This window comes from Silurus meridionalis, chromosome 4 (assembly GCF_014805685.1).
Source record: "Silurus meridionalis isolate SWU-2019-XX chromosome 4, ASM1480568v1, whole genome shotgun sequence".
In the NCBI taxonomy this organism is placed as follows: domain Eukaryota; kingdom Metazoa; phylum Chordata; class Actinopteri; order Siluriformes; family Siluridae; genus Silurus; species Silurus meridionalis.
Genome location: NC_060887.1, coordinates 8,956,884 through 8,971,070, shown reverse-complemented (window position 1 = coordinate 8,971,070; position 14,187 = coordinate 8,956,884). Strand labels below are relative to the sequence as shown.

The window sequence follows — 14,187 nt, the reverse complement described above, 5'->3', positions numbered from 1 at the left end:
CACGTAGTGGAAATTTTATTTCTACCATCACACAATGCTAGCATTTTCTAAAAGAGTCTTTGAAAAGTTGTCATGATGGCCATTGCAATTACAAAGCTTTTTTTTTTCCATTTCTACCATTTAAAGTAGATGCCCAAAAAAAATCATCTTATAGCAACTTTGGTTTACACCAATAGAGAGGATAAATTATGAAAATGCAAAAAAAAAAAAAAGCCATTAAGCAATTTTTTAATACAATTTCATCAATTCCTGTCCACACTTGCACATCAGGTGCTCGTTCAGTCCCTTGGCACCTCCAGTAGACTGGACTACTGCAACTCATTCCCTCTATTGGCTTCCTGTAGCAGCTCTGATCAGATTTACCTTACCTCAGATGATCGATCTCCAGGCCAAAATAAACAAATCATTATTGGGTTTAACCACTAAATTACTCAACCAAAAGAATAAAACAAATCACATTCCCCCTCTAAAGAATTCTTAACCCCAAAATCTTTTGGAGTTCTGAGCTAGTCCAACAAACGGCACAAAGAAACCGAACCGAGTGGCTCCCCTTGTGGAAGGGATGTGAAAGTGTGGAGCACCGATCAGGAGACAGCAGCAATCAGCCTGCAGGAGCCAAACGGATGGTTTCCTACACATGACAGACAACCCGAATACAGAGAAATAAAACAAGAATGCAATACCCCCATGTGCCAAGTTTAAACATGACATCTAGACAAAATCGATAACAGATACCTTTTTTTGTACACGATTCGCAAATCAAAGGTGTCAAATGAGTGCCCAACGCGTCAGACGGTGGTTTTTTTGTTACACCTATGCTGGAGAAAAATAAGTGGGTTATGATCAGCGTATATATCAACAGGCTGTGAGCTAGATCAAACAAACGTCAAAATGTTGAACAGAAATGCTTCCCGATAGCTTGATTTAAAAGAATAGAAAAGAGAACAAATAAAACATTTAGGATGGTCGATTCCTTGGTCATCATCTTGCAGCAGGACACCACTGGCATCCACTTCGAATTTTAAAGGTCTTGTGGAGTCGGGAGCAGCACACAACACTTTTTCAAAGATTCAAAGGCAAGATGACATTTAGAGTTCCACTTAAATTACAGCTTTATAAAGCTTATCTTTAAGAGGTTTTACAAAATTCTGTAACAACTAGCCCTTTCAAGGAAACGTCCAAGATCTCAGACTTAGGCATAAAAAACAACAATGGTCTGAACTTTAGCATTTAAAGGGCGGACTGTACCATGACCAACGTCTATACCCAAGTAGGTGACACTTGCATGTTAGATCTCTTCTTTTGGCTGCTCCCACTAGGGGTCACACTACAGCAGATCGCTATGACCACACTAGATCTCAAAAGCAGCCTCAGTAAGCTGCACCTGCCAATACCCCTTAAGCAAGTCCAACTTGGTCACAAACGATATGGTCAATACAATCTTCCATTTTGGGAATCTGATTTAGTTAATTGACCATGTTTTGGCACTGATTACCAGAAGTTCCATCAGGTTTTAGAACTAACATACATAGGAAACACCATGGACTACAGCTTAGCCCAGCCAAACCATATTCAATTAGGTACTGGGTTTCTGTTTTTATTTCACACTTGACAGGATTTTCACGATAAGCATTTTGCTTAAGAGGACCATAACCACCACCAATGCCATGCTTCAGCACACGAGTCACCATAGAAAAATCTGAGAAAAGCAAGGAATACTTGTCCAAGTTCTCTTTGGGATGATTTAGACAAATGTGAAAGTTTTGCCCCAAAACTTACAACCTCAGAGTTCTGCAAATGAGCACCAGAAAAACAAACACTTCCTAAATAAACACCATGCTTGCAAGGAGAACATTCAGAGGGAACCAAATCCACATAAGTTATAGTAGTAGGGGTTAACACACACACACACACACTAAACATATGACCCAAGTCTTTCCCCTTTGTTCAGGGGTTCATACTATGAAGTCAGTATTAATTGTTCTTCGATCAAATATAGCCATGTACTTTGACGTAGAGCAGAGCCAGGAAATGGGAACGATACAAAAACGTGATCAGCCTCGAATGAGCATAAAGACTGTAGTGCAAGTTGCCACACCGAATGTAAACGTTCACAAAATGAATTTACCATAATTTCCGGACTATTAAGCGCACCCATATATAAGCCGCACCCACTGAATTTTACAAAGATTTTTATTTTGAACATAAATAAGCTGCACCTGTCTATAAGCTGCAGGTGTCTACACTGAAACTAATGAACTTTACACAGGCTTTAACGAAAGACAGTGTCTGTTACACGGTGTAACGGGTGAAATATGTTGCGCTTCCATTAGGAGCATAGCGGTATTTTGGGAATAGTCTGCCGCCGCATTTTTCCGATATTACTGCATGTGTGCAAGACCGAGGAATATGTCCTCATTATTTTCTGATGCTCATTTTTATTTGACTAACCCGTAACGCTGTTGCCAAGAAAAATAAAAAAGCACGAGTTTTGGAAACCTGTCTGTGCTTATATGATTTCTGTTGTAACTGGAGTTAGTGAGCTCTCCCTTCACCCAGACTCAACGCGTTACAACGGCTTGTATCTAAACAGTAACCGACCAAGAAAGTCATTGTTCACTGTCTTCCTCCTTCCTTTCACAACTATTTCTCTCGAGAGTTTTTTTTTGGCATCGTCGTGCGTAAAAAATAAACATTTTTTTCTCCCGAAGCTGTGCAGCTCAGAACACAGGTGAGGTGCATTTTTTCGTTTCCGTTCAGAAATTTCATTGGTCTAATGTTATGGGGTTCAGTTCTTTGGCTTGAAGTTTGTGAAACCGGGAAAAAACCTAGGAAAAATCCATAAATAAGGCTTATAGTTCGAAAAATGCGGTACATAATCGTACATTCTTAGAAGTACCTGACATTATTCTAACACCTTTAAGGGTCCAAAAGGAAAATGCCCAAAAGACTAATTCATCTGAACTGAATTCTGAAAGAAATTCTTGTACAGAAAAAAAAGAAATGGGATCTTTTCATCCCAGTCTCACTTATGTTGGAGGCAGTAAGTTCTGCTCATTGTCTTGAGGGTCTGATGAAACCTTTCAAGGACACCTTGCGACCGAGGCCGATCTGAGATTGAGATGGTTTGGACATGTGCAAAGGAGGGACATGGGGTATATTGGTAGGAGAATGCTGAGGATGGAGCCACCAGGAAGGAGGAAAAGAGGAAGACCAAGGAGGAGGTTTATGGATGTGGTGAGGGAACACATGCAGGTAGTTGGTGTGAAAGAGGCAGATGTAGAGGACAGGGGGGTGTGGAGACGGATGATCCGCTGTGGTGACCGCTACACGATATGCTTTACTATTGCGTTTACCGGCTTGTGTCTTATATATATATATATATATATATATATATATATATAAAGGAAAACTTATCACGTTACGCCATCAAGCGTTTTCCTTAATGGTCTATGGCAGAAGAATCCACAGGCCACAAACCACCTCATCAACTCTATGTGAAGGAGGTGCAAATGGTGGTGACATCAGATACTGACTGGTTTTCGGACCCCCCCATACAGTAAAGCTGCACCAACAGATTTAGACAGATGTGAATATTTGAGAGAAATCGGCCTTTTGTGTACATAGAAAAAGTCTTAGATCTTTGAGATCAGCTCATGAAAAATGGGGGCGTTTATAATTTTGTTCAGTGTGTATATGTATATACATCTACACACGTTTGTATGTATGTATTCATGCACACGCACTCACACACTTAAAACATCTTACTCTATAGTTTGAGTCAATACAGTAAAATGTAAAGGCAAAAATCACCTTTATATTACCTTCCTTTCTTGTTAATTCATTTAGTGGATTTTTATAGTGACCCTACTGCCCTTCTACTGTACAATTTGAGAAATAAACTTCAGTGCATATAAATTGCCATAAATTGCTCAAAACATTCTTTTATAGGCTTGCTCATGTATTTAAATAATTCTTATTTAGAGCATCCCGGTCTATTACTGTAGTCATTTTCACATTATTTTACTGTACAGTTTGAGAAAAGGAAAGGCAAAAATCACTCCAAACATAAGCGCACCTTCAATCATGTCTTATATGCAAACACTTAAACCTTTTTACTTTCAAAGACGTCTTATTAAAAGTGTCCCAGTCTATCACTCTAATTAATTTAAAAACTCCAAATTATTTGAATAAAGGAGCAAACCTTTAAAGTGATCTGTTTAACGAGTGTTTAAATAGAACATGATTCAAATTCACTGATGTTTTGGGTGATTTTGCCTTTATAATTTCAAAGTGTGTTTGAATACACTCGTCATACATACACATTATATACATAGACACATACATATGTATGTATAAACATACACATATATACATACACACACATACATACACACACAGAGCTTCCAGCACCCATACCGTAAGTGCATGATTAGACGCGCAAATAAAAACAAAGTGCGGCTGGCTTGACCGCAGTTCAGTCGGTGCTGAAACGTTGTTCATTATAATAAACTTCTCAGAAATGCAATGCTTAAAATATTTTTTACTAAAGAACTCTTTGTTGCTTACAAGTTGTGACTGCTATGCAACACACCACCTTTCATAACAAATGTTTGTTTTGCACATGCTTTCTAAACTTCTGTCGTAAACTCTTAACACGGCCGCTTCAACGGAACCATAATCCAAACTTTGCGCACTTTTACTTTACCAACGAGTTTGCACTAAAACAATAAATGCCAAATATTTGTGGGAATTAACGAAATTTGTCTGCGAATCAAAATTAGTGTCGGTACTTACCGGCAACGCAGACAAGGCTGTAGCGACGCGTTTAGCGCACACGAGCATTTAGCGTAACACGGGAGCAGGTGGAGGCCTGAACATGCAGCAGCAGACACTGGTACTGTAGTGGTGTCGGTTCAGCTTCAGTTCCTTTAACCGGATTGCCAACGATTGGTTTTCTAGTGAAGATTAACGGGGTCCAGTATCACCTGTGTCACCAGGTGAGATCTGCTGCTTTACAAGCTCCGAGTGCAATGTTGCGAAAATTCCCATTTTTAGCGCCTTAAAATAATAAAAAAGATTAAATAAGCAATTCACAAGTCTTCACATTTGTTCCTTCACAAGAGCTCCTATGTGGGCGCGATCATAAACGTATCAAGTTCACACTTTGATAAAAAAATAAAGATAAATAAAAACAGGTCAAATAAATAAACGTTTAAAATAAATGTCGCACATGTATTAAATGTTACACCGTCTAGAGAAGACACCATGAAAGGATTTGTGTGAACAGGAAAACTAACAACTCCTTTATTGGAGGATTAATTCAGGAGTCAACAAGACCAAAATAAAAACATTTTAAAAAGGTTTAACCACCAACTTTCCCCAAACCAACTCAATTCACCACCCAACCTACTGAACCCAAAACTAAAACTCTTTACTCCCAATTTTAGCATTTACACGCTTTACATTGTTTAGATAGAGAAGATACTTTATTTATCCCAATGGCAAATGTACACATTTTAACATTATTTACAAACTTAAGCAATAACGCATGCAATAAATACTACAAAAATGCATTAAACACATTAAAAATGTAACAAGTCCTGTGTAAATAAAAGGTTTAAAGTGAGCAAACAACTTTCAATCAATCAAACAGTCAATCTCCCCCAAAAAAAAAAAAAAAAAAAACTTTATCCCAAAATCTAGCACAAGTTCTGAGCTCCTCGCCCAACCACCACACCGCCAAAAAAAAAAAAAAAGTTTCTGGAAGTGATGACGTGGCTTTTATAGTGAGGCGCACCAATCAGTAGACAGCAGCAATCAGCCTGCTGGAGCCAATCGGATGACGTTGTCTGCACGTGACGCAGAAAACCCGAGCACAGAGAAATAACAAAAGCAAAAGGGTTGTAACAGTAACCATGTTTAAAATAAACTATATGGCGAAAAGTAGTATGTGGACCCCCGATGAACATCCATATAAACCAATAAAACCATTACTCTGGACCTTTTTGATCTAACAATAGTTTAGTGCTTTAGACACTGGATCTCTGATGGAAAAGTCATAAGTTTGTATACCATCAGATCACGTAAAGTATAATAACCTCCACTCATCTGAGAAGGGTTTCAAAAGACTTTCACTCCAACCCATGTAAAGCATGAGGGATAATCCAATGCTACCGCGACCAAATACATTCTGTACAATTGTGTGCCTCCGACGTTGTAGTAACTGTTTGTGGAAGACCTTTATATGGCTGGAAAAGTCACAAAACATATAGTCATGTTCACCTTTACCAGGGAAATACATCTTCATATACATATACATATGAAATTCCTAAACTCCCTGGTGTGTTATTTCTTTTAAAGATTGAATTACACCAACATATCTGATAGATTTGGATTGATTTCTCCCCCTGATGATGTTTGCCTTACCTGGTAGCCACAGCTGTCTATACAACATATTAAATGTTTACAGCAACAGATCGCAAATGGCACATTTTTAATAACCTGAAGATTGTGTAATATTGTGTGTATGTATATTTCTGCCCTCTCGTTCCTCCAGGCCATTAGATGGCGGTGTCACACGTTACCCCGTCCCACCTACCGCCAAAAATAAACACCACCGAAGAAGCAGATGACGACAGCGAAGAAGAACAACAAGCACAGCGAGTATATACAAATACCTCACATTTTTACATTGTAAAATATGTTTTTGGCGTATTAGGGAATAATTGGGCACATTGTGAAAAAAAGAAATGTCGGACAGCTTGTGCATGAACCGTCTGTGAAAGTGGAAATCTGAAATAAAGCGGCGTGCTGGATAGCTAGCAGGATTAGCTAGCTGCTGTGAACGAGCCCGGGCTGTTTTGGTGCACAGGGTAAAGCAGCACGTTCATGACTCACTTCCGCGATGCATGTAAAAATCATGGTGTAAGCTTATGTTCTCCTGATGTCATGTTTGATCTCTTCCATAACAGGTAGACATGTCTTCAGAGCTGACTATAGACATCCAGCTAACAGAGTTGGGCTTTTCTAGCTGGGATTTTCAAGTTTTGAAGCAGAAAGAGACACAGCAGACGTCAGACCTGGAATATGCTTCATCATCATCATCATCATCATCATCATCATCACCACCACCATTAACAACCTCATCATTATCAACTTTCAGGGCAACATCATGGTCGTGTCCAAGGCGGGTGGAAACCCTTGGGGATGAGGAAACAGAGCCAGATCTCGGATCTGTTGTCTCTTCAAACTCCTTTCCCAGTGATCATGGCTCTCAGGTTAATGGCACTTTAGTTCCTGTAGATCCCACAGAGACTGATGCGGGGGGATGCACCAAGACTTTCACTGATTGCGAAGAACAAAGTGGGCATGTGGGAGAAAAAAGGCAGCATCCTTGGCATGATGAGATGGCGGATGAGCCACTAATAAAGGAGAAGAAAAAAAAAATGGACGAAGATCAAGGAAAACAAGACGAGTTCGTGGACGAAGGAGCTCAGATCGACGTTGTGGTTTCAGGGGACGAAGAAGAAAACGTGGAGGAGGAAGATGAGGACGAGGAGGAGGAAGATGGCGACGAAGAAGCAGATGATTACGATGACGACTTGACTGAAGACGAGGACTGCGATGACGGGTTGTCTTCAGGTAAGTGAGTGTAAGAATTGACCGGGTGGACAGATATTTTGTTTTGCAGAGACACAGAATCTATTACACTGAAATATTGATAAATATATAAGGTGTGGATACTGACAGCCTTCATATGAGTGCTTCTGAAATTGGAAGAGGTTCTTTTATCAGAAGGTTGAATCCCTGATTCGGATATGTAAAAAATAAAACATGATGAAGCATTGCTGTTTCAGAAAAAAGGATCAACACCAGTCTGTATGTCTGTCTTTCTCTACATCTGTGTGTCTGTCTTTCTGTCCTTCTGTACATCTGTGTCTCTGTCTGTCTGTATGTTTGTCTTTCTTTCTCTACATCTGTGTGTCTGTCTGTACAACTGTCAGCCTGTACTGCTGTCTTTATGTCTGTCTTTCTGTACATCTGTGTGTCTCTGTCTGTCTGTCTGTCTGTCTGTCTGTCTTTCTTTCTCTACATCTGTGTGTCTGTCTGTACAACTGTAAGCCTGTACTGCTGTCTTTATGTCTGTCTTTCTGTACATCTGTGTGTCTGTTTTTCTGTATGTCTGTCTGTCTGTCTTTCTGTACATCTGTGTGTCTGTTTTTTCTGTACATCTGTCTGTCTGAACATCTGTGTGTCTGTCTGTCTGTGCATCTGTCTGTCTGGACAGCTGTCTGCCTATCAGTACGTACCACTCCAATGTAGGAAGCAACAAATAAATAACTTGTGTCCATGGCAGTAGCTGCAATGTAACTTTGACAAGTTGCTTAACATTGTGACAAAATGTATCTCAATTTTTGGGGGGGATTTTATAAATTGGGGTAATTAGACGACATTGTGCCAAGTGTGATATTGTGCTGGTACGTACCTTAAGGACTACCGTGGATGGCTGACTCCTACAATGTTTGATATTCTTCATGTTGCTCAAAAAAACTTTGTTTGGACAAATTTTTGTCTGTAAAATAGAGCAAAATAAGGCAGTGTGGTGTCTAAATCATAAGTCTCTTAATATGAACTCCTTGTTTATTGGACTGTTGTATTAAATCAATATGCACTTTTCATGTGATATTGATTAACAATATGATATAAATGTACACATTTTCCTTAAAAAAAATTCAAATAAGTATATCAAAATGCATTTTAATATACTTAATTGAAGCTGGACATTGTTAATAATAATAATAAAACATTTTTATAGCCCCTCTAAAAGTAGCATCTCAAAGCACTTTCCAAGCATAAAATAAAAATTATAAGAAAAATAATAACGAGAAAAGTAAAAGAAGTAGATAAACATCACAGAATACAAAGATCACATAAAAGCTGTCCTGAAAAAGCGAGTTTTAAGAGCAGATTTAAATACAGTAAAAGACTCGGCCTGTCTGATCTCAGTAGGGAGAGAATTCCACAGCTTTGGTGTGTGTGAGGGAAAAGCTGATCACCCATAAAGCGTAACAGGGTAGTGGGAACAACTAAAAGACCCGAATCAGTAGAATGGAGATTTGGAGTGTATGCAGTTAAAAGATGAGGTGCCGTACCATGTGGGGCTTCATAGGTCAAAATTTTAAAATCAATCCGGAATCTGACAGGAAGCCAAAGCAATGACTCCAAAACTGGAGAAATCTGTTTACCAAAGTAAACTTAGTCAGAATCCTAGCAGCTGAATTTTAGACAAACTGTAATTTGTTTGATGTAGATTTCAAAACCCTGACAAACAAAGCATTAAAGTAACTGATGTGTGATGTTTTCAGAAACCGAAAATGACAACATGGGGCGGAGTCTTGCGATGTTTCTGAGATGAAAGAATGAGATTTTAACCGAAATCTGAACATGAGAGTCCAAATTTGAAGTCTGTGTCAAAAACCACAACCCCCCCCCCACCCCTAAAAAAAAAAAAAAAAAAAAAAAAGACATGCTGACCTTAATGAAATTTGATGTTTCACAAAAACTCCCTTTCTATATCAGAACTGCACAGAAGCTGAGCATTAGTTTATCTACAGCATTTATTTAGAAGTGGTTTGGACCAGGTTTTAGATATGGAGAGCAGAGAATGCAAGTCCTGGAACATCGTGTTTAGGTGCCATTACCGTCTAAAGAGATCGATTTCTTTTAATAAGCCAAACATTACTGCACATCCTCTGAAATGGAAAAATTGACACGTTTGTTATTATGTTTTTGCAGACACGAATGGTTCAGACGAGCACCGTTGCCAGGTGTGCAGCCTCACATTTTCCACAACATTCCTCCTACATGAGCATTTGCAAGTACACAATGGCGTGCGTCTCTACCAATGCGCTGAATGCGGCAAGCGGTTCTGCCATCAAACGAACTACCGCAAGCACCTGCGATCGCACTCACAAGCCTTGGCCAACCAGTGCATCATTTGCATGTCCAAGTTCCCAAACCAAGAGGAGCTGCAGAATCATCTGGACACGAACCACTTCGAGGACAAGTTCTTTCAGTGCGATCTTTGCAAGCGCATTTTCACTGGCATGGCAGAGTGCAAGAAGCACGTGCAAACGCACAAGCGGCCCGCGAAGCGCTACCCGTGCCCGAAATGCGAACGCAGCTTTCACCACCGCAGCTCGATGCTCTACCACCTCAAGCGGCACAAAAAAGGCGTCTTCGTTTGCACCGACTGCGGCCTGGCGTTCTCTACTAAAGCCGTCCTCCTGCGCCACAGCTTTCATCACCTCGGCCTTCTGCCCTACACCTGCATACGCTGCAAACGCCATTTCCGCTTATCGTCCCAGTACATGAAGCACGAGTGTAAACCGGAACAGTTGCAATGCGTGGCATGTCTCGGCATCTTTAAGAGCAAAGAGGACTTCCTGAAGCACAAGAAGGACACCGGTTGCTGGGGCCACCAGACGGCGCTCAACACAAAGACGAATGACATCCGCTGTATGGAGTGTGGGCATGTCTTCGACAGTTCAGAGGAACTGAAGAAGCATGCGGGGACGCATCAGAGGGTCATGAGGTGCTCGGAGTGTGGAATGGGTTTCCGCTCGTCAATTATGCTCATGTCGCACATGGGGGGTCATGCGGCTAATCGGCCGTGTCTCTGTCAAGAGTGCGGCCTGGGCTTCTGTCATCAACAGGCTTACGACAGTCACCTGAAAACCTGTGGGCTTGTGAATCCAGCAGAGGTATTTACATTTATTATGGTTTTCCTTCTATAACATTATTTTATACTCGGCTTTTAAGTCACGGTACGGTTCAATTTCGGTACGATTAGGGGGAGAAAATGCAAAACACAAAACTGCCTGCTTGGGTAAATAATATCCAAATTAATATTTTATAAGAGTCTATAAAAACTAAAATAGAATAATCCAAACGAACACAATACACTTTTTATTATATGATTTAAACTGAGTAATCAATTAAATTGGCCCAAATTAAATAAATGGAAAAATGTAATAGACCCCATTCAGGTAATACAGATGTGTAAGAGTGTGTTTGTGTGTGTGTAGTATTTAAGTTTCCAAAGATTTGATCTACTTAACTGTTTTTTAACGTATTTAAGCATACTTTAACAAATGTCTTTATTCCCTCGATATTTGGAATTGTCAGGATTTTCTTATTTTAGAAGAGAAATTCTTGACTGGAGGTAAAACGCTGAAGTATCAAAAGCGCTAGAGTTAGCACTTCCTGGTTAGCGGCTAACGCTAGCGCTGTAGACTTTTTATCGTTTTCATGCATGCGCAAAAAAGAAATCGTATTTCCAGTACGGATCGAGTAGCCACAGTGACACTACACTAAATTTAGTTATGTTTTTAAGCTTAACATAATATTTTTAAAAAAAAGACTAAATAAACTTGCGGTCCGCCCCTTAATACGTTCCCGAGGAAACTCAGATTGTAACCATGTTCCGCACCTAAAAAGGATTGCATTCCGAACCAAAAGTTTAGAAAATCTTTGTATTTGTTACACCCCTAATACGTGTGTGTGTGTGTGTGTGTGTGTGTGTAATTTATATATGTAATTGATTTTATGTCCTGTATGTAAATAATCTATCTTTTTTTATTTGATAGACAATGATATATTTTAAGGAATATTAATTAATAATAATAAAAATTCTTTTTTTTTTTGTCGAGCTAATCATGCAGCAGCACAATACATACAATCACACAGGTATTGGTCAATAGCAGGTCAAGATTTTTACATCACACATCTTTTCACTTTCTCATTATAGCTCCAGTTCTCTTTGTTCAACAGATGAGTCGTGCTGTCCTTTTTTTTTTTCTTCTTTTTTTTTAACCAACTTTTGATCCTTTATCTCTCTTGTTTTTGTATGTAATAGTGCAGATGGTTTACACAATAGACAGCTCTCCTGATTATATGCATGAACAAGCAGGATTTGAGGATCAGGTGCGCTTGTAGAATCTTCTGCTGCTTGCTCAGTATGCAAACTGCTACATCTACAAAAGCACGGGCTGAAAGAAATAAAGGTCATGTAGTATGAGTAGCACAGCATGGTGGAGATTTGGGAAATCGTGTCAAAACCCTTAGCGTACATTTTTTTTGTTTGTTTTTTTACTTTGTGCTTTTTAAAAATATGTTGGATTTGAATGAGTATTCATCCATTTTATATCAATTTCCTAAAAAACAATAGATTGAAAGAAAAAATTCCAAATTGAATGAAATTGCATGTTCACTAGTCGCATGTTGACACCAAACCCTGTTATTTACATATTAGTATGAGGGATTGCACTCAGTTATTAATATAATTACGACAATAATATTTATATTATTCTCTTACATGTACACACACTCCAGACAGGATTTTGATTACACAAATACATTAAAGAAAGAAAAAAACAGCAGAAAAATCTGCGGTCAGATTCGGCTGAATCCATATTTAACTTTAGGCGCAACGTGCTCGTCCTCAGAAAATGGTTTTCTGAGGAATTGGTGGTGCTGCTGCTTAGTGAGAACTTTGTGTAAAGTGGAAATAAAAAAAAAAAAAAATGCAGACACATTTCATTTCCGACCCCAAAGTCTTGTGTAACCTTTTAGTTTTTGTTATGTTTTTATATACAGATTGCAACAAAGAAGCAAAAGAAAGACGCAAATCCGAAGAAGAAGGAAGCCGTGACCATCCCTAAAACAAAGGAGATTCAATCCGTGCCACAGCTCGTGCCCATGCATCCAACTACCGTACTAAACGGCCAAACCAAACCTCCCGAAGCTCTGACCACAATCACGTTGAATAATGAGCCTCTTACTCCTGTCCCCCTGGTGATGCTTCTGCCTGTATCCTCTACGACCAAGCCCAAAAGCATCCCCAATTCGGACGTCGCCAAGAAACGTGTTTCCGCCCCACAACTCATTCACATTCCATTAGCCTTGAATAACCGCTCTGTAAGTAAAGAGTCGGACAAAACAGTGTTGATTAAAGACCTAGCTAGTCCTGTGCCTGGCTCGAACATTTTAATACCTCTGACATCTCTGAAAAGCGGAAAAGCAGAATGGACGGTAGTAGAGGTCCGAGCACGTCTGGTTCAGTAACCACGATATACACCATCAAAAAGGAGACGGAACAAGTGCTGGACACGAACGCGAAGCAGCCGGACGCAAAGAACGAACTGAAAAAGAACGTTTTGTCCAACTTGGAGATCCTGCAAATCCTGAACATGCTGAAGAAAAACGGTGGTGGTGATGCAAGAAAGGAAAATACATCAAGCCTCATCTCTGTAGTATCAGTCAATTCTGAGATGAAAGCAGGTGATGAAAAGCAGAGCGGGTCGAGGATGGAAAACGGTGACCCCTCACTTATAAAGAGCAGCGACGCCTGGTTTAAAACAAACACAGTGACTGATCGTCCCACCGCTGCAAAACTGCAACCTCAGTCCTCCTACTCCGATTCTTCAGCAGTAATGGGTGACAGTTCAGCAGTTAAAAAGCAGCCCGAAAAAGATCAAATGCCCAAATCTGCGATTCCTTCACCACCCAAAATCTCCTCGAAACCAGACAAGCTATCGTCAAAGAGAAATGAACACAAGACAGACAAAAGCACCGAGGAGAAAGACTTGGGGGTGGAAAGGGCAGGCACGAGGTTAGGTGACGACTCCGATGTAATGCAGTGTGAAGTTTGCGGGGAAATGATTTCGGAAAAGGACTTGGACCAACACAATGGGAAACATTCAGCCTGTTTCTAGGTGGCGGGTTTTCTTAAAGCTCGAAATGAATGATTCAGGTTCATCTACCGTAAGAACCTTTTGTAAAAATGGACGATTTAAAAAAAAAAAAAAAAGAAAGAGAGGCTCTCCTCCATTTAGTTGAAACTTTTAATTTAAATCATAGAAAAAATCTTTATTAAATCCAGTATTATCGGCGCTCGGGATGAGACTGAATCAATGAAACCGTACAACAATATCGCTGAAACGTTTGAACTGTTTCTGCAGACGATTTGCACAAAAAAAAAACATTGAATTGCAATAATATTGTTGAGGTCACGTTTCGTTTTTTTTTTCCAAGATCAGGATAAAACTCTAAATGCATCGATAATTATCTGTTGCTTCAAATCAAACCGAACTGATTTTATGTTTCTTTTTTTTTTTTTTTTTT

At 39.6% G+C, this 14,187-nt stretch overlaps 1 protein-coding gene across 2 annotated transcripts; it reads left to right on the top strand.

Annotated features, from left to right (window-relative positions):
• Positions 1-6,559: 6,559 nt before the first annotated feature.
• wu:fe05a04 (zinc finger protein 572) lies at positions 6,560-14,063 on the top strand. 2 transcript variants are annotated; one of them, XM_046847296.1, is made up of 4 exons: positions 6,560-6,666; positions 6,975-7,644; positions 9,799-10,766; positions 12,661-14,063. In XM_046847296.1, exons 1-4 carry the CDS (start codon positions 6,568-6,570, stop codon positions 13,126-13,128), a joined length of 2,205 nt encoding a protein of 734 aa, XP_046703252.1. In that variant the 5' UTR covers positions 6,560-6,567; the 3' UTR covers positions 13,129-14,063. The 2 variants fall into 2 exon arrangements, with proteins under 2 accessions (XP_046703252.1, XP_046703253.1); XM_046847297.1 differs by having other exon boundaries at positions 6,601-6,875.
• Positions 14,064-14,187: the final 124 nt, after the last annotated feature.